This window comes from Aotus nancymaae, unplaced genomic scaffold (assembly GCF_030222135.1).
Source record: "Aotus nancymaae isolate 86718 unplaced genomic scaffold, 86718_ANA_hifiasm-v0.15.2.pri h1tg000022l_1, whole genome shotgun sequence".
NCBI lineage: Eukaryota > Metazoa > Chordata > Mammalia > Primates > Aotidae > Aotus > Aotus nancymaae.
In genome coordinates this window covers 32,474,340-32,497,545 of record NW_026988435.1, presented here as the reverse complement: position 1 = coordinate 32,497,545, position 23,206 = coordinate 32,474,340, and the positions used below count along the sequence as shown (strand labels likewise).

The following is a 23,206-nucleotide window of genomic DNA, read 5'->3' as shown; positions in this document are numbered from 1 at the left end:
CACCTTGACTTCTGAACATTGAAACCATCTGAAACCACACAGCTCACTGTTTGTATTAGCATCATGTTACTATTCCAGGAAACTCTTGATCAGGGAGATGTCCTTGCAGGAAATTATTCCTACATATTTATCTATACAAACACTAGACAACTCTTTAGTCCTCAGAGTAAATACTCCCTTCTCAGGACAATAGATCCCTATCTAGGTTCATTCTATGATTGTTTATGCTTCAAGACTGGTTTTACAACTCTCACTATGCCCCCAATCCTGAACTACTATGTAACAGGCTTTGCCCAATTCCAATCAACATTGAAAGACCCTCCTTAAACCAGACACCATAAACATGCCACCTTTGCCCTGCTGCCCTCAAGAAGCTACCAAGATTGCTTTGCTTTAACAACGTTTTTGAAATTTGGGGGGTCTTTTCAGGGAATCAGCAATCAGTACTTCTTTCACTTCTATTAACTCTAGCCCATTTTTCTCCTTTGATCACAGAAATGCAAAGCAATAAGCAACTAGATGCAAAGAAAGCCTTGGGCTCTGTGAAAGTTGCGGAGAACTGGTGCAAGGCTTTCTCCTCACTGAGTTGAGAGAGGACCTAGGGAGCAGCACTGAAGAACTCAACTTGGCCTGCAGTGATGTATAAACCCCCAGGGAAATGGTTTCCCTGCCTGTTGGGAGAGGTGAACCAAGCCCTCCCTGACCTTGAGGCTGCGAAAGCATAAGAGAAAAGAACAGGAACTTTTTTCCAGATGTTTCAGCAATGCATTGGTAGCCTGCCTGTGTCTCTTCTGCCTTCCCATGAGATTTAGCTGCCACCATTTGGAGATCCCAACAATCAGAACTATGGCCAGGCGCAGTGGCTCACGCCTGTAATCCCAGCTACTCAGAAGGCTGAGGCAGGAGAATCGCCTGAACCCCGGGGGCAGAGGCTGCAGTGAGCTGAGATCTTGCCACTGCACTGCAGCCTAGGCAACAGAGTGAGACTTTGTCTCAAAATAAATAAATAAATAAATAACAATATGTATACTCTTTAAGCCTGTAGTTTCTCTCCTAAGAAATTTACTCAAGAAAATAATTAATCCCATTTATCAAAATATATGTAAATAAGTATGTTCCTTGAAATGTTGTTGGGCAAAATACATTTCTGAACTTCAGTTTACTCATATACAAAAAGAGAGATAACAGCAATATGTATTGCATAGAGTTGTTATATATGTTATGAAGTTGGAGCACAATGCCTAGCAAACAATAATTTCCATATCAGTTATTTTCACTAACCATTAATAGAATACCCAACAAAAATAGTTTAACCAATGGACATGTACCCGCTCACATAACAGGAAGTCCAGACACAGGACTGGTTAATTTAGCAGTTCAATAAAGTCAACACTCGATTTTAGTGTCCCCATTTTTTTCAAAACTTTATTTGCTCATGGTCTCAAGATGGCTGCTGCAGCTCAAGATACTGCATCCCCATGTGACAACTTCCCAAGGCAGGTGGGGGTGGCAAGGGAAGAAAATCTTTCCCAGAAGCTCTCATTAGACTTTGCCAGAACTAGGGCACAGGCCTACCCTAAATCACTGCATAAAGAAACGGGATTATCATGATTTACTTACACCACTTTTCCTAACGAAACAAAACAGGAACACAAAAGGGAAATCACTCTTGGGTGGGCTGCCAGCAGTCTCTACACTGTTACTTTCTGCTCCTGAAAGTTCATCTTCCATCTCAGACCAATTCTCTTTATAAGTCAGACTTTAATACACCCCAGACTTTGAATGCCAGCCGTCTTCCTTGTCTTAGCAGTCAGCTCTGAAGCCCTACACAGGCCTGCCCTCTTTCTTCCCCAACAAGTCGCAGCTTCGGCAGAATTGGACAAAGCTATCAGAAAGAGCACGATCCTGTGCTTAAAGGACTGTCAGAATAGACTAGTTTTCATGATTGGGCTCAGGGGCCAAGAGTAAGGCAGAGGCCTGCTCAACAGCTTGGCCACGTGAGGCTCTGCGCTCAGAACCACAACAAGGTGGGAACTAGTCTGGGACACAGAGACAAAGCCTACTGCTCAGAGCTGGGGCATCGGGCCAGAGATGGACAAATGGCAGCAGTTACTTGATTCTAAGCCTTACAATACTGAATTCATGTCTGATCCTTAAAACTGTCTGGCCAGAGGTCATGTTCCCGGGCTGCCACACGTGGTCATACAGATTGTGATCAGTGCAAGGGCCCCAGAATGAGAGAAGTGGGTGGGGATAAAACCCAGGTCAGCAATGCTCTCCAATCCATAACTCCATTACTGGATTCCATCTTCCTAAAGAAGTAGGTGCCTCTTTCTTCATTAGTAATGCATTTTTCAGGTGGATCACCTGAGGTCAGGAGTTCGAGACCAGCCCAGCCAACACGTGAAATCCCATCTCTACTAAGAATACAAAATTAGCTGGGTGTGGTTGTTGCACTTCTGTAGGCCCTTGGGAGGCTGAGGCAGGAGAATAGCTTGAACCCGGGAGGTGGACGTTGCGGTGAGCTGAAATCGTGCCATGGCACTCCAGCCTGGGCGACAGTGCAAAAGAAAAAATTAGTACACTCAAAAGAGCCTTATCCTTGCCACTCCCTGAACCACAGAGAAGAAGATGCCTTTTCCTGATTTGTGTGAAAATTCCATGTGGATTATCTATACCCCAGTCTGGCTTGATCTTAGGGGACTACCGTGAGCCTATAGATGAGAAGACAGGGAGGTTTATGGGAGTCTCAGTTTTGCAAAGACAAGGCCAGGAACCATGCAAGACCTGGCCAGGGCCTAATTTTGTAGAGCTACCTTCAGCAACATTTTAAGAAAAAGAATTCATAAGAAAATTTTTTTTTCTGTTTCCCTCTATGTAGCCGTCTTTCAGCAGTCAGAGTACAGAGCCATATGCATTTTTTTCTATCCAAGCAGCAATTCCAGACAAGACTCACCTTAGACCCATGTAATGTGGGGAGGTGATTTAAAACACTCTTGAATGTCACTGCCCCTCCTACCCCACTGGCCCTTCCACACAGAGCTTCTAGGATGAGATCTATGCAAAGACTATTTCTCTGAAGGAACTGCTTATAAGCTCTTCTCCATGTGGTTTCATTGCCCTGTGCCTCTATCTGGTATGTTTTTTCTCACTGCCTGGAATCTCCTGCCCCATTGCACTTCTCCAGATAAATAATTACACGCTCCTTCCTCAAGGATCCCATAGCTCTTGAATGTCCTTTAGATCATTAATCACATGGTACTGGGATTATTCATTTATAGATATAACTGGATAATCAAGCAGGAAGCTCCTCCCCAAGGTCAAAGACCTCATCCTTATTATCTCGGTTTTCAGCTCAGAGCTCGAGAGGCTCAGTGGAAGGAGCAACAGAAAGAAGGCAGGGCAGAATCAGATCTGTTGAAGGTTAATCATCAGCATGGCACAGGAGAGGGGAGGAAGAGAATGAATGATCACCTGTAAGAGGACTGAGAAAGATCAGAGAGCAAGGCCTTTCTTAAATATAAAATTCCCCAGGGCAAGCTCCACTTCCAGTGACAGGGTTATTGTAGATGGAAAGCAAAAGATGAGGAATTGCCCAGAGACTGATGGGTGATAGGTCCCACCACTGACCCAGAGCTGGATTCTTGGGTGGAAATCAGATAGCTCCTGCCATTTGAACTTTACAGGGCTTCCAATGAGACCTTCTCACCTTCTTAGAAATATGTGAGAAAGTCTTACCCATGGCTTATCTCCAGTCCCTTATGCATGGCTCTTCAATAGATAGAACCCTGAGTTTCTCCAGGAGAGCTGGTGATTCATGAAAAACTATCGAATTGATCTGGTAGTGGCAAAGCTAGGCCTGTGCTCAGAGTCTTAGGCCAAGGCACGAAAAGGCTGCAGGAAGGATACCATTTCGAAAAGAGGGTATATGTAGAAAGAGAATCTTCACCTCAGCTAATGAGGATTAGCCAGAGGGCATGCTGTGGTTCATAGCAAGCACACTTTTGGGGTGATGCTTCCTGGAGTGCTGTAATTGGAGACAACCACACACATTCTGCCATTCAGGCAGGACAACAAATACCCAGCCTTTCCTGTGTGTGATTCCAAATACTCCAGCTCAGGACAGTGTCAGGTTTCTATGGAGAACTTTTCTAATCCAGACAAGCTTTCCCGGCTTCGGCAAAGGAGGTTCTCAAATTCACGGCATGTGCGTAAGGCTGGTTAGCGCAGAATAGAAAAGCTTGCCTCCACGTGGAGGATTTGCCTATTGTTCTGTCCACCATGCAACTTATTGTTCTGATGCCACCAGGCATCACCAACACAGGCCATGCACAATGGGATGAGAAGTCAACTCATTTAAAGGTAGGGAAAGTGGCTTTCTTCTGCAGAGACAGCAGAAGTTTACATGTAAACCACAGCTCTTGCTGAGAGGAGAAATGGAGAATAGTTTTGAAATGAGAACAGAAAGAACCCCAAGAAAAAAAAGGCTGTTTTTTTTTTTTTTTCTGAAACAGTTTCTCTCTTGTGGCCCAGGGTGGAGTGCAGTGGCACAATCCCGGCTCACTGCAACCTCAGCCTCCTGGGTTCAAGTGATTCTCCTGCCTCAGCTTCCTGAGTAGATGGGATTACAGGTGCCCACCACTACGCCTGGCTAGTTTTTTTTTTTTAAATCAGTCTCCGTAGAGACTGTCAAAAATTGCCAGTGCCAACTGTATTGCAAATCGTCATTTTTAGTAGAGACAGGGTTTTGTCGTGTTGATCAGGCTGGTCTCGAACTCCTGACCTTGTGATCTGCCTGCCTCAGCACCCTAAAGTGCTGGGATTACAGGTGTGAACCACTGTGCCTGGCCATCTGTTGTTTTTAAAGGGTTGTCTGTGCTGGTGCTGGTGCTGTTGGGTCCAAGGACCACCCTTTGAGCAGCAGGGGCTCAGAGGACACAAGGCCTGAGACTATTTGGCAAAAAAATAAACAAACAAAAAACACACAACAACAACAAAACAAATATGTATCAAGAAAGGAAAAAATGTAAACAACATCCTGGCAAGAGTTTGTGTTGATGGGTGCTCTCAACACAAATTAAACTATTGTCAGGTTTCTCCATGAGATATCTACTGCTGTACAAGAAAAAAAAAATTACTCCAAAAGCTTAAAACAAGAATTGCCAAACTTTTATCTTAGTTTACTTCTGAGACAGAGTCTCACTCTGTCACTCAGGCTGGAGTGCAGTGGAGCAATCACAGCTTGGCTCACTGCAGCCTCAGCCAATCACTGGGCTCAAGTGATCTTTCCATCTCAGCCTCCCTGAGTAGCTGGGACTACAGGCACATATCTCCATCCCTGGCTAATTTTTATTTTTTATTTTTTTTGAGACAAAGTCTCACTCTGTTGCCCAGGCTGGAGTGCAGTGGCACGATCCCGGCTCACTGCAACCTCCACCTCCCAGGTTCAAGCAACTCTCCTGCTTCAGCCTCCCAACTAGCTGGGACTACAGGCGAATGCCACCATGCCCAGCTAAATTTTTTGTACTTTTAGTATAAATGAAGGGTTTCACCATGTTGGCCAGGCTGGTCTCAAACTCCTGACCTCAAGTGATCCACTCGCTTTGGCCTCCCAGAGTGCTGGGATTACAGGCATGAGCCGATGCACCTGACAGTAATTTTTAATTTTTTTGTAGAGACGGGTCTTATCATGTTACCCAGGCTGGTCTGGAACTTCTGGGCTCCAGTGATCCACCTGCCTCAGCCTCCCAAAGTGCTGGAATTACAGACATGAGCCACCATGCCTAGTCAAGAACTTTCCTTCTGCAACATATGGCCAAATGGTAAACATCTTCAGCTTTGTGGGTCATGTAGCTGCTATCACAATTACTCAACTGTGCTGTTGTAATGGGAAAGGAGCCATAGACAACATATAAACCAGCAGATACGGCTTTGTTCCAATAAAATGTTATTTACAAAGACAGTCTGCAGTCTGGGGCCTTGGAGCAGTACTTCGCCAACCCCTGCTTAAAATAACAGATACCTATTACCTCTCACAGTTTCTGTGGGTCAAGAATCTGGGAGCAGCTTAGCTAGGTGGTTCTGGTTCAGAGTCTGTGCTGCAGTTGCAATCAGTCTGTTAGCTGGGGCAGTAGTCATTTGAAGGCTTGATCAAGGCTGGAGGACCTGCTTCCAAGATGACTCACTTACATGGCTGCTAGCAAGAGACCTCAGTTCCTCATTATATGGACCCCTCCATAGGGCTGCTTGAGTGCCATCACCACATGGCAGCTTCCCCAAGAGTGCATAATCCAAGAGAGAATAAGAAAGAAGCCATGAGACATTTTATAACCTATTCATACATATTCTGCCATATTCTATTCTTTAGAATTGAGTCATTTATCCAGTCCATACTTTTAAAAAGGGGACTAGGTTTCCCCCCTTGGGGGGTAAAAAGATGAAAACAAGAAGGTAATAGAATCAAGTCAATTTCAGCAGGTGCGGTGGCTCATGCCTGTAATCCCAGTACTTTGAGAGGCTGAGGACAGGAGATCTCTTGAGCTAGGAGTTCCAGACCAGCCTGGGCAACATAGCAAAAACCTGTCTCTTAAAAAAAAAAAAGAGAGAGAGAGAATCAAGTCAACCTTGTTGTCTTGGCCAAATGTATATTTCTATTTCTTAAAAAACCAAGATTTAGCCTTATTTTTGAGGCTTGTTTTCACCATATATTAATTTTCTGCTTCTTGAGCTTCAGTTAAGTCAACTGACTTGAAATTCCAAAAACAGCCTCTTGTTAAAGGGAAGTCACAGGTCTGCCATGTATTGTACTTTTTGTGCCCTGTACAAGAAGCAGCACAGATGAGGAGAGAAGTGGCTGAAATTCAGCCTGCACTCAGTTCACCCCACACTTCGTTCCCAAAAGAAGGAGATAATCTTTGTCTTTCTTCTGCCCAGAGAGGGCACCTCTGCAAGGATCTCCACAATGTGATTCATGTGCCAGCAATGCCCCTGGGATGTTGATTGTTTACATGACTTAGCCCCAGTCTTGGTATATTCTTTAGATCCTGACTGTGACATCCACCACATTCTCCATCTCTCAGTCACCTTCTCTGTTGGTGGGTTTTGCACACCCAGAGAGTACATAATAATCCTTTAGTATTCAGATTAAAAAATAATGGAACTTCTATTTGTAACTGTTTAAATCTAAAGCATGAACGAAAGTAAGCCTCGCTATTAGTCAATAGATTAACACTGGCATATGTGTTAACTTATAAATATATATATATATTTGAAGTGAACACTTAGAAGTTTTTACTGACACATCATCAAGAACAATGAGAGACTATTGTTTTATATCATCATCTAAGTCACTGATAAAAATGTTAAATGAGACCAGGCTGAGAACAGAGCCTTCAAGTGAACATTGATCCAGTAATCTGTGTGGGTGACATTATCACTTGACTCAGCATCTAATACCAAATCAATCATTATGGAGCAGATACTCTGTGCTAGGCAGCCTGGAAAATGGTTCCCAGTAATTCTGCCTCCTGTTTTTCACACCATGTAAATAGCATTTTGCATGCAGCTTTGTAGTAGATCCTGAGCCTGAGGTATCCAGCTAAGCCACACCCAGATTCGTGACCCACAGAAATCGTGAGATAAAAAATGTTTGCTGTTTTAAGCTGCTAATTTTGGGGTTAGATGACTACTACACTCTTCTAGGTGATGCGTAATAGATTGCAATAACCAACAACTCTGTGGTCTAACTATGATTATCTTCATTTTACAGATAAAACGAAACTCAGAGTATTTAAATAACTTTCCCAAATTCAAAACAGCTAGTAAATGACAGCACTGGAAGTTAAATCCCTGTGGCTCTGAAGTCCACACTCTGAATAGCTGTATGACCTTGGGCAAGTTACTGTAACCTTTTAGCAGTCAGTTTCCTCATCAGTAAAATTAGGGACTGAAACAAAGTATTCATCTCTATTTTTCTAAAATTAGGGACTGAAACAAAGCATACATCTCTATTTTTCTAAAATTTCATACCCCTCCTTTGCTTTATCCACAGCTCAAGAAGCAAATTGAAATGATATTTATACTAAGAAATATGGAGGGGAAAACGAGGATTTGAAGATTACTCAATCGAGCTGAAGAAATGCAGCCATGCGGAAAATCATGGAGGCTTGTGACTCTCCAGTGCAAAGGTGGCTGATGCTGACAGCTTCCTATTCATCCTGGGGCTGCCACTCAGAGCATAAAGGTGGGAGGAGGACATCTATTTCTTTCTTTTTGTTTAATTAGTCTGTCACAGGAAGATGGATATTTGTTTCTTAAAAGAAAAGGAAGAAGAGGCTTCTAATCTACTCTGACCAACTGTTATGTTGCAATGTCTTCACAGAGATCCTTCCAGCTGCGATAAATGTAATGAAAGTAATAAAACTTACTTTGGCTACAACTCAGTACACAGACTCTGAAATACAGTGAGGCCAGGCAGATGGAACACTGGAGCAAAGCAGGGAAAGGGTGTAATAACAATCATGATAACTGTGGCTGTACTCATACATATTCAGAGGTTTTATTTTATTATAATTTGTTATTATTATTACTGGCTTTTTGTGTGCGAGCTGTTTTGACTCTTTAAACTCCTTTAAATGCCTTCAAAAGCTAGTATTTTAGCTGAGCACAGTGGCTCATGCCTGTAATCTCAGCCCTTTGGGAGACAAAGGTAGGAAAATGGCTTGCACCCAGAAGTTCAGGACTAACCTGGGCAACATGGCAAGATGACGAAGTTTTGCTCTTCTTGCCCAGGCTGGAGTGCAATGGTGTGATCTCGGCTCACCACAACCTCCGCCTCCTGGGTTTGAGCGATTCTCCTGCCTCAGCCTCCCCATTAACTGGGATTACAGGAATGTACCACCACGCCCAGCTAATTATGTATTTTTAGTAGAGATGGGGTTTTGTCATGTTGGTCAGGCTGGTCTCAAACTCCCGACCTCAGGTGATCTGCCTGCCTCGGCTTCCCAAAGTGCTGGGATTACAGGCATGAGCCACTGCACCAGACCAAAAAATTTTCTGTAAATGAGCTGGGTACAGTGGTGCACACATGTAGTTCCAGCTAGTTGGGAAGCTGAGGTAGGAGGACTGCTTGAGCCCAGAAAGTTGAGGCCACAAGTGAGCTGTGATTACACCACTGTACTTCAGCCTGGGCAAAAGAGTGAGACCCTGTCAAGAAAGAAAGAGAAAGAAAAAAGAGAAGAGAAGAGAAAGAAGAGAAGAGAAGAGAAAGAAAAGAAGGAAAGAAGAAAGAAAGAGAGAGAGAATAAGAGAAAAAAAGAAAAAGAGAGAGGGAGGGAGGGAAGGAGGGAGGGAGGAAAAAAGAAGAAAAGAAGCATTTTAAACTGTGCCTCAGACCTAAAAATAAGTGAATCACTGCCCTAAATTGCAGAATAGCAAGCTCAACTTGGTTAGGAGGAGACCCTTTCCATGTGAGCTCAAAACTCTACCTGCCACTTCGGCATCTTTGAGAACAGAGACCTTCAACTTCACCCTGAGGGGACTGCTATACTCATTAACTGAAGATGCGAATCCAGATAAATGAGCAGGTAAGGTAGAGAAAGATACAAAGAATTTCTCTCTTCCTCAAAAGAAAGACACCCAATAACAAATCTCCTTCAGTGCTTAATAATGTTTGGCGAGGTAGTCTAGTTGAAAGCTTAGGACTTGGCTGTTTAATCATTCATTTATTTCTTCAAAGGGTTTGCCACTTACTAAGCCAGGTGAACACAGCAAGTTATTTGCCCTCTCTGAGTCTTAATTTCCACCTTTGTATAAAGGAATTATAATACCTCCCTTTTCCTTATTATTGTAAAGATTAAAGAAGATCACTTCTTTGAAAGAATGGTGCACAGTGGTGCAAATAATGGAAATTCAGAAAATATTATGTCCTTCTTTCACATTCCTTTTTTTCCTCAAGAAATGTAAAACAAGTATATGTTTTTAAAAAATCATTCCAGCTGCTCCATGGAGCCATATATAAATTGAAAGAATGGAAATAGAGAGGTGAGTCAGGAGACTATTGAAGTTGTCCAGATGGGAGATAAAAATGGCTCAGGCTCAGAGAGTAACAGTAGCAAAAAAGAGAAGTGGGTAGATTTGGGATGTATCTTAAAGACAGAGTTGACAGTGCTTGCTGTGGCACACATGGAGAAAAAAAATCCCTCTTAAAAATTTTATTTAGCTTATTTCATTCCAAAGAAAGGGGACTGACTCATTGGTGCTGTGTAGATTGGTCTTCTCCAACAGAAATTTTTGTGATAATGGAAATGTCCTAGATAGCTGTTGTCCAGTTTGGTAGACATGAGCCTCATGTGTCTCTTGGCACTTGAAGTATGGCTAGTATGACCAAGAAACCAAATTCTTTATTTTATTTAATTGTAATTAATTCAAAATTATATAGCTATCATATTAGACAATGCAAATCTAGGTAATATACAACCTAGTTTTTTTTTCCCTGTAATTCCTTCAAATTTGACAGACACAACAATTTAGAGAATGTACAGTTTGCTCCCACATACATTTTTATGATGTTGTCCAACCTTAACTGTTCAACCAGTTTATGTTAATTGAGCTAAAATCTGGGGGGGGAGAAATCAACATTCTTTCTACTTCTATAAATCCCAATATGATAACATTAATCAGTAAGCCATTTGACCAATGAAAACATTACATAAATTATATCTCTGCATGTTTTAATTATGTTGCTCCTCGGCCTAATTTGTGTGAAATCAATTGCTATGGTAACTACATATTGTGCTATTTGACCATAATGTCTATAGGAGAAATGACTAATTAAAAAAAAAAAGTATAAGGAAGATTATGTAGTAAATCTGACTCTCTATCAGCCTAAGAACTGAAATAGTCATTACATCTTAGATATTTAGAAGGCATATCAAGGTTGACATAAGGGGAATTGCAGTGGCAATAATAAAATTTAAAATAAATTTTAATTATGTTCTACCACCTTATGTTTTATGCACATTAGTAATACTTTTAAATTATAAAAGCCCTTTTCCCTTTTTTTCCTCTCTCTTCTTATTTTCCTTTGGATAATAAGTTCTAATATCTATCTGCTACCATATAGTTTATTATACTTCAACAATGTCTTCAACACTAAACTTGCCCTCTGTGCTGCAGTTAGGAAAAAACCGTGCTTACCATAGTATGCATACTCCCTCCAAATTCCTACTAGATACTCTGAGTGAATATTTTTTTGGTTCTGTCTGCCCATGTGTCCCCCTTTTCCTCATAACTGCAATTCCTTTCCCCCTAAGGTAGTATCCCTTACCCCTAGTTGTGATTTTGGTGGGACAGCCAATCATAATACTCATCTCATCCCCCAGCCACAATCGTTAGCCTGGGATTAAACATGGTACTCTTCCAGTTCCCGTCAGAGTTCTTATCTGAGATTTTATACACATTCTGAAAGAAAGGTGACCTCCTTTATCCTTTCAGTTGCTAAACTGAGATGCTGTAAACCTTGAGCTATCTGTAATCATACTCTGTCATTTCCCAACCACGTGAAGGAAGCTCTCCTGAAATGGGGAAGAATCAGAGCAGCACATGGAGGGAAGTAGAAGAGAGGAAGAAAGTAAAGGGACAGATCTAGTGATTTCATTTCTCTGCCTGAGGCCAGCTCCACCCAATGGACTGCCCAGTTCAGTAAACCAACAATTTCCCTTTTATACATAAGCTTCTATGAGTTGGCTTCTGGCATCTGTAACTAAATGTGTCCTGTTGAATACAGTGCCTCTCCAAATTCACAGCCATGCTTCCCCTCACTCTCCATGCTCAGCCAACACTCTCTGGTCACTATGGTCTTTCATCACTGGGCCTTTGAATATATCATCCCTCTGCCTGGAGCCATTGCCTTAAGATCTCAGCTTAAACATCACTGTCTTAAGGAGGTCCTGCCTGACTCTTAGATGTAGGTCATTCACCTGCTATAAACTCTTTGTGCACTTTGTGCTTTCCCTATCATCAACCTCACCCTACTTATTAGTAGTAGTATTGCCTCTTCAATGTTTCTCTTCACCACTAGACTCTGAGCTTTGTGAGATCAGGGAACTGCATCTGTGTTATCACTGGTGTATTACCCAGCACCTAGAATAGTGCTTAGCCCAGAATATGCACCTAAGGAATATTTTGAATGAACAAATAAATGAGTGGTGTTTTCTGTTGTGCTTTGTCATTTGAAACTGACAACAGATCTATGTGTATTGTCAATATATTTTCAAAACTTAGTGTACATTTTCTTTTTTTTTTGAGACAGAGTTTCGCTCTTGTTACCCAGGCTGGAGTGTAATGGCGCAATCTTGGCTCACTGCAACCTCCACCTCCTGGGTTCAAGCAATTCTCCTGCCTCAGCCTCCCGAGTAGCTGGGACTACAGGCGTGCGCCATCATGCCCAGCTAATTTTTTGTATTTTTAGTAGAGACGGAGTTTCATCATGTTGACCAGGATGATCTTGATCTCTTGACCTTGTGATCCACCCGCCTCGGCCCCCCAAAGTGCTGGGATTATAGGCGTGAGCCACCGCGCCCGGCCTAACTTAGTGTACATTTTCAACCCTACTTCCTAGCAGAACTAAGCTGGTAGACACTAAATTTTCTAAGATCCCACAGCTCAGAAGGTCAGTTACCAGGCCAGAAATGTGCCTTTCAGCTCCTAATCCAGCCTATTTCTCACTATAAACACCTACTTCTAAAAATATTTTTTCATACAAAAAATAAATAATAAACTTCTCAGTTGCAGCCAGGGTTAAGATCCACTGTTCCAAAATCACCTTATTTTTCCTCTTAGAGAAAACTGATACTATCAAGTGGCATTGCCCTAATTGTTTTGTGTGTCTCTGTGTATTAATTCTAATTCTCTTAATGAAATTGTTAATTCCTTGAAACTTTAGTCTTGCTATTCAAAGTGTGGTCCCCGGACCAGCAAAATCAATATCCCTCCAGGAGTTTTTCCAGACATGCAGAATCTCAAGCCCCATCCCAGAACCCATAGAATTAGAAACATTTTAACAAGATCCCCAGATAATACCATGTACAGTTCTCAACCACTGCTCTGGAGTAGTCGGTCACAGCAGATGTTTTTGTGCCATAACATTTGTATTCACAGCACACAGGTTGGGAGACTGCAGGTGAAGGAAAATAGTTAATACCAGCTTTTAAGGAATCAGATGTTGAGGTGGTCAATTAATTCAACGTGCCAAACTGAGATTAACAATCAGACCATTATTCACTACTACAACAGTGCGAGCAAGAGGCAAAAGAGGGCGGCTCCAGCTCCCCCACGTTCCCCTTATCCCCATGGAACAGCTCTAGGTGAGGATCAGATGATGGGGAGCACAGACAAGAAAAATGAGACCCTGCCCCACACAAAAGCCTCCTGCCTTTTTATAGGCCCAAAGGCTGGGAAAGGGGGAGGGGCTAGGAGTAGAAAGGGGTGGAGTCAAAGTGGAAGAAAGTGCCTCAGTCAAGGCACCCAACAGACAGCCTCTGAATAGAGACATCTGGGCTAGGCATACAGCCATGCATATGTGCACGAACAGGTGCAGGGGTGTGGGGGTGGGGTGGTGCAACAGAATCCTTTTTCATTTAATGAATGAACCTAACCTTCCCATCTGTTCCCCTCCCCTCCTTTCCCCTCCCCTTCCCTTCCATTTCATTTTTGAGGCAGGATGTGGCTCTATCACCCAGGCTGGAGTGCAGTGGCATAATCTCAGCTCACTGCAACCTCCGCCTCCCAGGCTGAAACCATCCTCCCATGTCAGCCTCCCAGGTAGCTGGGACGACAGGCGAGTGCCACCATGCCCGGCTAATTTTTTTCTATTTTTGGTAGAGATGGGGTTTTCCCACGTTGTCCAGGCTGGTCTTGAACTCCTGGGCTCAAGCAGTGCTCCTGCCTCAGCCTTCCAAAGTGCTGGGATTACAGGTGTGAGAAGAAAGAGGTATCTTCACCTGAATCCTTGGATGCAACTCCCTTGAGGAAACTGTAAGGCACTGGCTGTGTACCGAGTCTGGTGTGGGAAGGGCAGCTTCTTCCTTCCAGGGAACTTGCCAGGCAAAGCCTTGTCATTATCTCAAATCACACATAGATCACACAAAAGATTTTGTCCTAGAGTCAAACTTCTCAACTAGTTGATACAAATATGCACCACTTAAGAAGATACTTCTTTTGCTCAGTTGGCTAAGCAAGTAGTCTATCAAAGTGACCAATGCATATTGAAGGATTTCTCTCCAGAAATGGTTCTCAAAGAGCAACGTCTGGACCAGCCGCATTAGCATCACCTGGGAACTTCCTAAAAATTCAAATTCTTGGGCCCCACCCTAGGCTTTCTGAATCAGAAAATATGGGGATGGAATCCAACCATCTGTGTTTCAATGTCCCCCGGGTGATTCCGACACATGCTAACATTTGAGAGCCCCCTACTCTGCAGCAGGTTTCTCAAATTCAGCACTATGGACATTTGGGGCCAGATAACTGTTGTTGAAGGGAGCTGTTCTATGGATTGTGGGATGTTAGACAAGCCCCTGGCCTCTAGCTACTTGATTCTAGTACCATATCCCTGGTTGTGACACTGTAAAATATCTCCAGCCATTGACAAATATTCCCTGGGGGACAAACTTGCCCCCAGTTGAGAACCACTGCCCCAAAGTAATAACTGTGGCCTAGATTGGTCCAAGTCTAAAGCATAACATATAAACACACAAAAATGATAACATATATGCACTTAAGTATTCACAGATACATGATAATGTGACATAAACTAACCGTTAAATAGTTTACAAAGCACTTTCACATATAGGTCATTTATTCCCCACAGTAATCCTAGAAGGAGGTTAATTATCATCATTCTCATCTTGGTGGTAAGGAAACTGAGATTCATACAAATTACTCGGTATGACCAAGGTCACTGCCTGCTAAATGGCAGAGATGGAACTTAAAGCTAGGTCTTCCTTTTTCATAAATAAAGAGAATTATCTTATTAAATGAGTTATGGAGGGGTTATTTCTAGCCTTTAACAATATTATGGCTGTTGGAAAAAATTCAGTATTAGCTGAGAAATAATAGTTGCAGGGATACTTTAACAGATTATTCAATATGAAAAAATGGATTGTGCATCCAAAATCAGGAAAGCCTATCTTTAGATATTCACACAAATGATTATATGAGCTATTATTTGGAAATAGAAGTCTTATGATAGTCAGCCAGGCATAGGGGCTCACACCTGTAATCCCAGCACTTTGGGAGGACGAGGTGGGTGGACCACTTGAAGTCAAGAGTTTGAGACCAGCCTGGCCAACATGGTGAAACCCTGCCTCTACTAAAAATACAAAAATTAGCTGGGTGTGGTGGTGCATGCCTGTAATCCCAGCTACTCAGGAGGCTGAGGCAGGAGAATCGCTTGAACCCAGGAGGTGGAGATTGCAGTGAGCTGAGATCATGCCACAGCACTCCAGCCTGGGTGACAGAGGGAGACTCCATCTCCAAAAAAGAAAAAAAGGCCAAGTCATAGTGAGCCTGAGTCAGAGATGTTGGGGAGATTTGTAATCAGATAAGAGGAGTAAAAAACAGCACAATTAAATAAATTCAGAAATAGTCTTTCTCCTGTAAACTTCAGCCTCTGCCTGGTGAGAAAGTGAAATGAGAATCCTAGGACATTGGCTAAAGGAGATAGAGGGAAAGCACCCAGTACACTGTAGAGCCATTGTTCTGCTGTGACCCAGATCCCTGCAGAATGAGGTGCTGCCTAACCAGCCTTAGGCTTCCATGGTGCAGTGCCTGAGACCTCTCAAAAGTGGACGAATACTCACTCAGAGGTGAGCTGGGGATTTCCAGGGCACAGTAATAGACTTTGGCTTCAGAGTGAGCATCCAATCACCAGTAGCCAACTTGGTGACCTTTGGATGGTCCTCCAACATGGCCAAACTTGTTGCAGAGCATAAAACTGAAATGCTAAATAAAGATGAAGGCCAAATCAAAGTCATGATGAGACGAATGACCCCACACAGACCTTTTGATGTTAGTTCTTTTTTTCCCTGAGAAGAACTTGAAACCTCTTGCCTCCTCTTTAGAGAGGGTTGTTAATGGTCCTATAAACTGGAGTTTAAATCTGGAAATATTTCTCATCAAGGGAAAGAGCACTGAGCTTGGACTCAGAATCCTGGGTTCTAGTCCTGGATGTTCAACAGAGAAACAACTCAGCCTCCTTCTGCCTCAGGTTTTTCTTATAAAAACAAAGAGAGTTGATTATAAGAACTCCAGGATTTCTGCCACTTCTAGAATTCTACCCTTTAGCAACATCTTAAATTTGCATTTAATATACTCCCCACCTGGGAGACACCATATATAAAGTTATAGAAGGCAGGATTTGGAGTCATTTAGGCCCAGCTCACAATCCCAGCTCTGCAGTATTCTAGCTGGATCGTGTTCGACAACCCCTCTAGGCCTCCCCATGCTCAGTTTCTTCATCTTTAAAACAGAGGTGATATTAACAGTATCCAACTCAAAAGGACTTTTGTGAATATTAAATGGAATTATATGTATAAACAATTAATACATAGCCCCTGGTACATAGGAAGCATTCAGTAGATGGGAATTACTATTAGGCATTTGAAAATGGACAGACCAGGTGCAGTGGCTCATACCTGTAATCCAAGCACTTCAGGAAGCCAAGGCAGGAGGGTTGCTTGAGGCCAAGTATTCAAGATCAACCTGGGCAAAATAGCAAGACTCCATCTCTATTTAAAAAAAAAAAAAAAACTTAGCTGGACATGGTGGTACATGTTTGTGATCCCAGCCACTTAAGAGCTGAGGTGGGACAATTGCCTGGGCCCAGGAGGTCAAGGCTGCAGTGAGCCATGATTGCACCACTGCACTCCAGTCTGGGTGACAGCGCAAGGGCTGTCTTGAAAAAATTTTAAAAAAGGCCGGGCACAATGGCTCACACTTGTAATCCCAGCATTTTGGAAGGCCAAGGTGGATGGATCATGAGTTCAGGAGATCGAGACCATCCTGGCCAACATGGTGTAAGCCTGTCTCTACCAAAAATATAAAAATTAGCTCGGCGTGGTGACGCATGCCTGTAATACCAGGTTTTTGGGAGGCTGAGGCAGGAGAATCGCTTGAACCAGGGAGTGGTAGTTTGCAGTGAGCTGAGATCACGCCACTGCACTCCAGCCTGGTGACAGAGTGAGACAAAGAAGGAAAGGGAAAGGGAAAGGGAAAGGGAAAGGGATAAAAGAAAATGTACACTCAGGAAAAGAAAATTGAAGGATTTTTATTAAAATCTATACCTCATTTTGTGATGAGGGAGCTAGAGTGACTTAAAAATCAACTGGTTAAAAACATTCTATTTTTTAAAATCTCAAAACTGGTAAACAGCCTCTTAGAAGGAACACAGGCCATTTCTCGTGTTTCCTGCATGATTCAAATTGGTGGATAATTAGTCATAAAGATTTCCTGAGTACACGGCACCATTTTGTAATGCACTTTTTTCTGCTAGTTTGGTTAGAGATGGGAAAATTGTGAATGAAAGAGGAAGGTATATAGATGTGTTGTCCAGTACAGTAGCCACTGGTGCCATGTGGCTACTCACAGCTTAAAATGTGGCCAGTTCAAGTTGAGATGTGGTATAAGTACAAAACTCACAGCAGATTTCAGATTTGGTACCAAAAATAGTAAAATATTCAATAATATGTTTATATTAAGTATATGTTGAAATGATAAAATTGGATACATTAAATAAAATATTCAAAAATAAATTTTACCTGCTTTTTAGTTTTTTAATGTGATTATTAAGCAATTTTAAATTACATATATGGCTTGCAGTATGTTTCTGTTGAACAATGCAGTATAGAGAGGAAAAATAAGAACACACATACACAAAGAGCAAGAAAAGAAAGGAAGTCCCAGGGATGTAGAAAGTTAAAAATAAAAAAAAGAGTTCATGAGGAAGACCACAGGCTTGATGATACTAGCTCCATGCAAAGAAAGTCACCAAAATTGATTTCCCTATTAACAAAGAAACTAGTAGAGATTGCATTCCCTATGTCTTTTACATATTTCATTTTGTAACATTTGGTAGAAGAAAGAAGAGAGAAGTTGTGCCTTCCTCACCTCTTTCATTGGATAATCTCTTTTAATCTTATAAAACATTGTGTTGTCTTCGGTCATAAGTGGGTGGAAAGACATAAAAATAAGGAAAGTGCACCCTCTGCAGGCTACTTGGTAATATAGAACTATTGAACAGTGAAGTTCTGTAAAAAAAAAAAAAATGCAGAAGAATAAATGAATGGATGAGTTACACTTCATATTACTGCATCTACTGCTGTCATCATTGATTCAATAATGATGAAAATAAAGGCAAGGAAATGGGTTGGATAGTATGAAAATTATTCTTAGGTTATCTTAACCCTTTCGTTTTTCCTTCCCTCCTGCCTTATTTCCCTCCTTCCTGCCTTTCTTTCTTCTCTTTTATTCTCCTTACTCCCCCCCTTTCTTTTTTCCCTTCCTCTCTCCTTCTTATCCTTTCCTCCTTTCTTCTTCCCTTCCTTCCTCCCTCCCTCTCTCCTTCCCTCCTTCCTTTCTTCTTCCCTCCCTTCCTCCCTCCCTCTCTCCTTCCCTCCTTCCTTCCTTCTTTCCTTCCATCCTTTCTTTCTCTTTTTTCCTGCTTTCACTGTTTGAACAGCTTAGACACTCCTATTTTGGAAATCCTATATAAAGAAGGAAGGCAAAAGGCCAAACTCAGCCTAGAGACTTATGCTGTTTATTTCTGTATAGTGTCTTTATGAGGTCAATACTTCATTCACGTTTCTAAATCCAATCTGGAAGACAAAGTAAAGAAACAACAAAGCCACAAGCATCACCAGCCACAAATTTAATGGTGTCAAATATGTGATTATAAGCAGCCCCTAACTTAGGAAAGGGTTACCATCCCAAAGTCAGTTTATATTTTGGTTGTTTGGAATGAGAAATCTTTTTCTCATTTTTCCTGGGCCAGTTCACAAGGGCACACATACATATTAACCTATAATGTACGAGACAGATAATAATAACAGCATTATTTTTACTTTATCAAACAGTAATCTTTTTCTCATTTTTCCTGGGCCAGTTCACAAGGGCACACATACATATTAACCTATAATATATGAGACAGATAATAATAACAGCATTATTTTTACTTTATCAAACAGTAATATATAACAGCATTTTTATGGAAAAAGACAAATGTAAGGCCCACCTTGGGCTCTCAGGAGATTATTCTTTCTCCAGGTGATATGAGCAATCTTCCGCCAGCTTCTTGATTTAGAGATGAGGATTACCTGTGGGAGATCCATGCCAGACACCCCCGACACCAGTATCTTGTTACCATTCTTCTGTGCAAAACAAGGAAGCTAACTCACTGGTACAGTTACACCCCAAGATTTCTGAACTGGAGAACAAAGAAAAATTCGTATCATCATGGGATCAGAGAAAGCAACACTCCAAAAGGTGAACTCTCTCTGCTTTCTTCAACACACACACACACACACACACACACACTTTCCTGTGTCACCAACACTCATTTCATAGATTAGTCATCTGTAGGTTAAGACTACCTATAATGATAATCAGGCTTCAGTAGCCTTAAGAAATGCAGCACTAGGGTTATGGAATATATTTCCTATTAGCATTTTTATTATTCACAGCATAATTTATTTTAAGACCAATTTAACTCCTTTTAACCTATTAAACAAGACTAGCATGGTTAAATTAAACTTTGCAGTGTGTGAAATAAGGAGAGCTTATGAAAGGGAATTTGGAATAACCCAGAAATTGTATTTATTGCTTACACATAATTCAAAACAGTACAAAAATGTAAAACAATCTGTAAACTTGTGTTTTTGTCAAATAAAGATTATGTATTTTAAAATAAACACTTTCAGGAAACTACAACAAAAGGTGATAGCATTTATTATTTGCTTTTTCTTATGCTTACTTTTAAATTTTTTAATTCAGAATATTTACAACAGCCTAAATTGTGTGCCTATTAAAGCTTCACTTCTCATAAAATTCTGAAAAAAATTAAAAGCATCTATCTTGATCAGAGTTATGAGAACACAAGTGAAATGTTTTTGCAGCCCTCCTCTCTCTTGAGTGCACAGACATAAAATTCAGAGCTTTTGAGAAATATGGTCCCTATCTAATGCACAGTGGTTCAATGAAGAAGCTCTTACTCACTTAATTTAGTGAGTAGATTAAAATACAATCAGAATTTCCTCTTTGGGAAGCTAAGTTTAGTTTTCAGCTATAATCTTTATGTGATTGCAGGTGTGATGTACAGAAATCTTAGTGTTGTATAGCATGATCATTTAAAAAAAAAATGAGCATTAGATTTAAACTTTGCAGTTAAATCTTGCATAAACCACTCAGGAGATGTATGACCTAAGACATACTTAACCTCTCTGTGCTTTAGCTTCTTCATACAAAAAATGGGGTTTACTCATTTATTGAATACCTACCATGTGCCAAGCACTGTTCTGAGAACTGGGAACATAATAATAAAGGACATACTTGGTCCAAATTCTTAGGAAGATTATATCTAAATTGGCAGAGATAGAGTTTTTAAAATTAATTAATGCGAAAATGTTTAGGGAGTATTAGCTTTTAGGATAAAAATAAAACAGGGTAATGTGAAAGGAATATTGAGGAAGTTCCTCGAACAGAGTTGTCAAGGAAACCCTCTCCGGGGAGATGAGATGTCATCAGGGACCTGAATGACAAGGAGGAGTCATCTACACTAAGGTTTGGGAGAAGAGAGGTCCAGGCAGAAGGAAAAGATGGTGAAAAAGTCCAACAGAGAATGAGTGTGGCATGTTACAAGAACAAAAGGAAGGTAGTGTGGCTGGGGCAGAGAGAGTGGGAAAACAGCAGGACACGAAGGAGTCAGGGGCTAGATCATGCATGCCTTAGAGGACATGTTACAGAGTTTGGGTTTTAAGTACAATTCAAAGGCATTAGAGGACTTTCATCAGGATGGTTGTGAAGACTGAGATAACATGCATAAGCCCTCAGCACAATGTGCAGAGTGAACACTCAGGAAAGGGGGACATCATCATAGTCATTGTTGATATATGATAAAAACCTAATACACAATATGTGAAGTTCAAAATATTTATTATTTTAAAACTCAGGGTCAAGTTATTGCAAGATTAATGAAGAAAGTGCAGTGCCTGAGCAGAGGATGGGAGTCAATTGCCAATCACCACCTGACCAAATTCTTGTTATTTACTATATTTCTCGTCATCATTATCATTTTCACTATCAGATTTATTATCAATGAAATTGAAGTAAAATCTCAAGTCAGCATTGTTCATCACTGAAGTGAAATGTTGACCAGCCTATGGCAAAATGAACCTGAAGGAGCAATACTCAATGCTGGGGTCACTGTGAAATGACACCAACATTCCTTAATTTCCCCCAGAGCATCATCAGGTAAGTGGACTTTCTGCTTTTCAGGTTGGGTGGGAATACTTCCACCCATTTTCCAGAGTGGGTGGGGAGCAAACATTTGCTGGGCTGTGAACCTCAAGAAGTTCATTTCAAGCTGGAACTCACATAGATGTGCCAAGGATTTTTTCCTGGCTACATTTTATCATCTGTGCCTGCTCTTTCTCTAAGAACACCATATAAAGCAGTCTTTACTCCATGGATCATTTAGTTTACTAAATCATGGTTTATTTTTTCCACAGGATATCACATGCTATTTTAGAGTCAGTTTGCAAAAGGTCTTAAATGACTTGGCTCAAAATTGGTTTTGTATTAAAGGAAAGAACTGATGTCCCAGAGTTTCAATCAGCACCTTAACAAATAGGCTGCTGACCTCCCACAGACTGCCCAGAGATTGCCAACAGCAATGGTTAGCTGAGATTTCCAAGGTTCATTTCTCTCTGCTTCTTTCCTATATTTTTTTCATCCTGTTTTCATAGTCGACAGTCTTACAGGAAGGGGTTGCGGGAAGGTGGATATACCATAAGATCGGCTGCCTTGTCCTACATAACTTCTAAAGGTGCAAGCAGCTGAACCATCTAGTCACTTTGCATGATAGTAATTTAACCACTCAAGTTGTCTCTCACATGGGGGTTATGATTCTGCATCAAAGCCATCACAACATTCCTTCAAACAACATACTAACCATGCCATTGACATTTGATTAATGTTAAATACAGTAACATTTCATTCACATATAATATTGGGGAGAATGAAGTTTTCTACATAAATGAATTTTGCAGAAAAGCAAAGGTCACCCCAACAAGAACCAAAAGATATTTGTAAATTTTGAATCATTTTTGATAGAATTTAAATGCATTTTTCGTGTCCAATGACCACTTAAGGTGCAGGGAATCTTTATTTTGTTTATTCACAGCCAATGATCACTTTAAGCATAATACACAGCTACATGCAATGCAATGGCTTTGCCTAAAAGCTTCAATTATGTTTCTTAAGTTGTGGTGAACAAGTGTCCTTGAAGCATGTCATGCCCCTGTTGGTCTAGCTGTCGCTTTTGCTACTATTAGCAGGTTTGACTGCTCTTGGCTTGAGCATTCCCACCCCATTCTCATTTACTCAGTGTGAGAAACAAGATTATAAAACTTATGCACTTGAGCAGTATTACTTTACACCAATTCTCAGTCCAGAAGGCCCTGGGTAAGATTCCATATCTCAAATAAGAGAAAATATGGGCTCAGAGACAGGCATTTTCTTTCCTTTGTGAATTTTTGGCAAAGTTTGAGAATCACCTTGAGCTAAGTCACTGTGCATTATTACATTTTCTAAACATATTCTCTTCTACTTCTCATTTCTCATTTCCATTTCCTAAATAAACTTTCTTACTCACTCAGAAAGTTAATTTCTAATTGCTGTTAGACTATATTTGCCTAAGTTGTCAAAAATCGCTGTGAGATGATGTCAGAGAATAAAAAGATCTTTTGGAAGGGATTTTTGGTAACCATTACCCTCCTTCTTCATTGAGATTCCTGATGTGATTTAACTTTCACCTCAGTGGTGCAATTTGGCATAGAGTCAGAAGCGTGAATATCTGGTAAGAAACAGAAAATAGCCTAATCAAATAGCAATGAGAAAATGTAATTGCTTTAGCAGACTGCTACATAAATAGACACAT

General features: G+C 41.2%; 1 protein-coding gene across 2 annotated transcripts in view; it reads right to left on the bottom strand.

Annotated features, from left to right (window-relative positions):
• The window catches only part of MAP3K7CL (MAP3K7 C-terminal like), a 76,620-nt gene extending 57,155 nt beyond the window's left edge, over positions 1–19,465 (bottom strand). For both annotated transcript variants that reach the window (XM_064380086.1, XM_064380087.1), the window contains exons 1-3: positions 19,286–19,465; positions 18,163–18,302; positions 16,692–16,784 (exon numbers count right to left, since the gene is read on the bottom strand). In XM_064380086.1, coding sequence (XP_064236156.1) covers positions 16,692–16,784; positions 18,163–18,302; positions 19,286–19,382 — 330 coding nt within the window. In that variant the 5' untranslated portion in view covers positions 19,383–19,465. The remainder of the gene's footprint in view (positions 1–16,691; positions 16,785–18,162; positions 18,303–19,285) is intronic.
• Between the last annotated feature and the right edge of the window lie 3,741 nt (positions 19,466–23,206).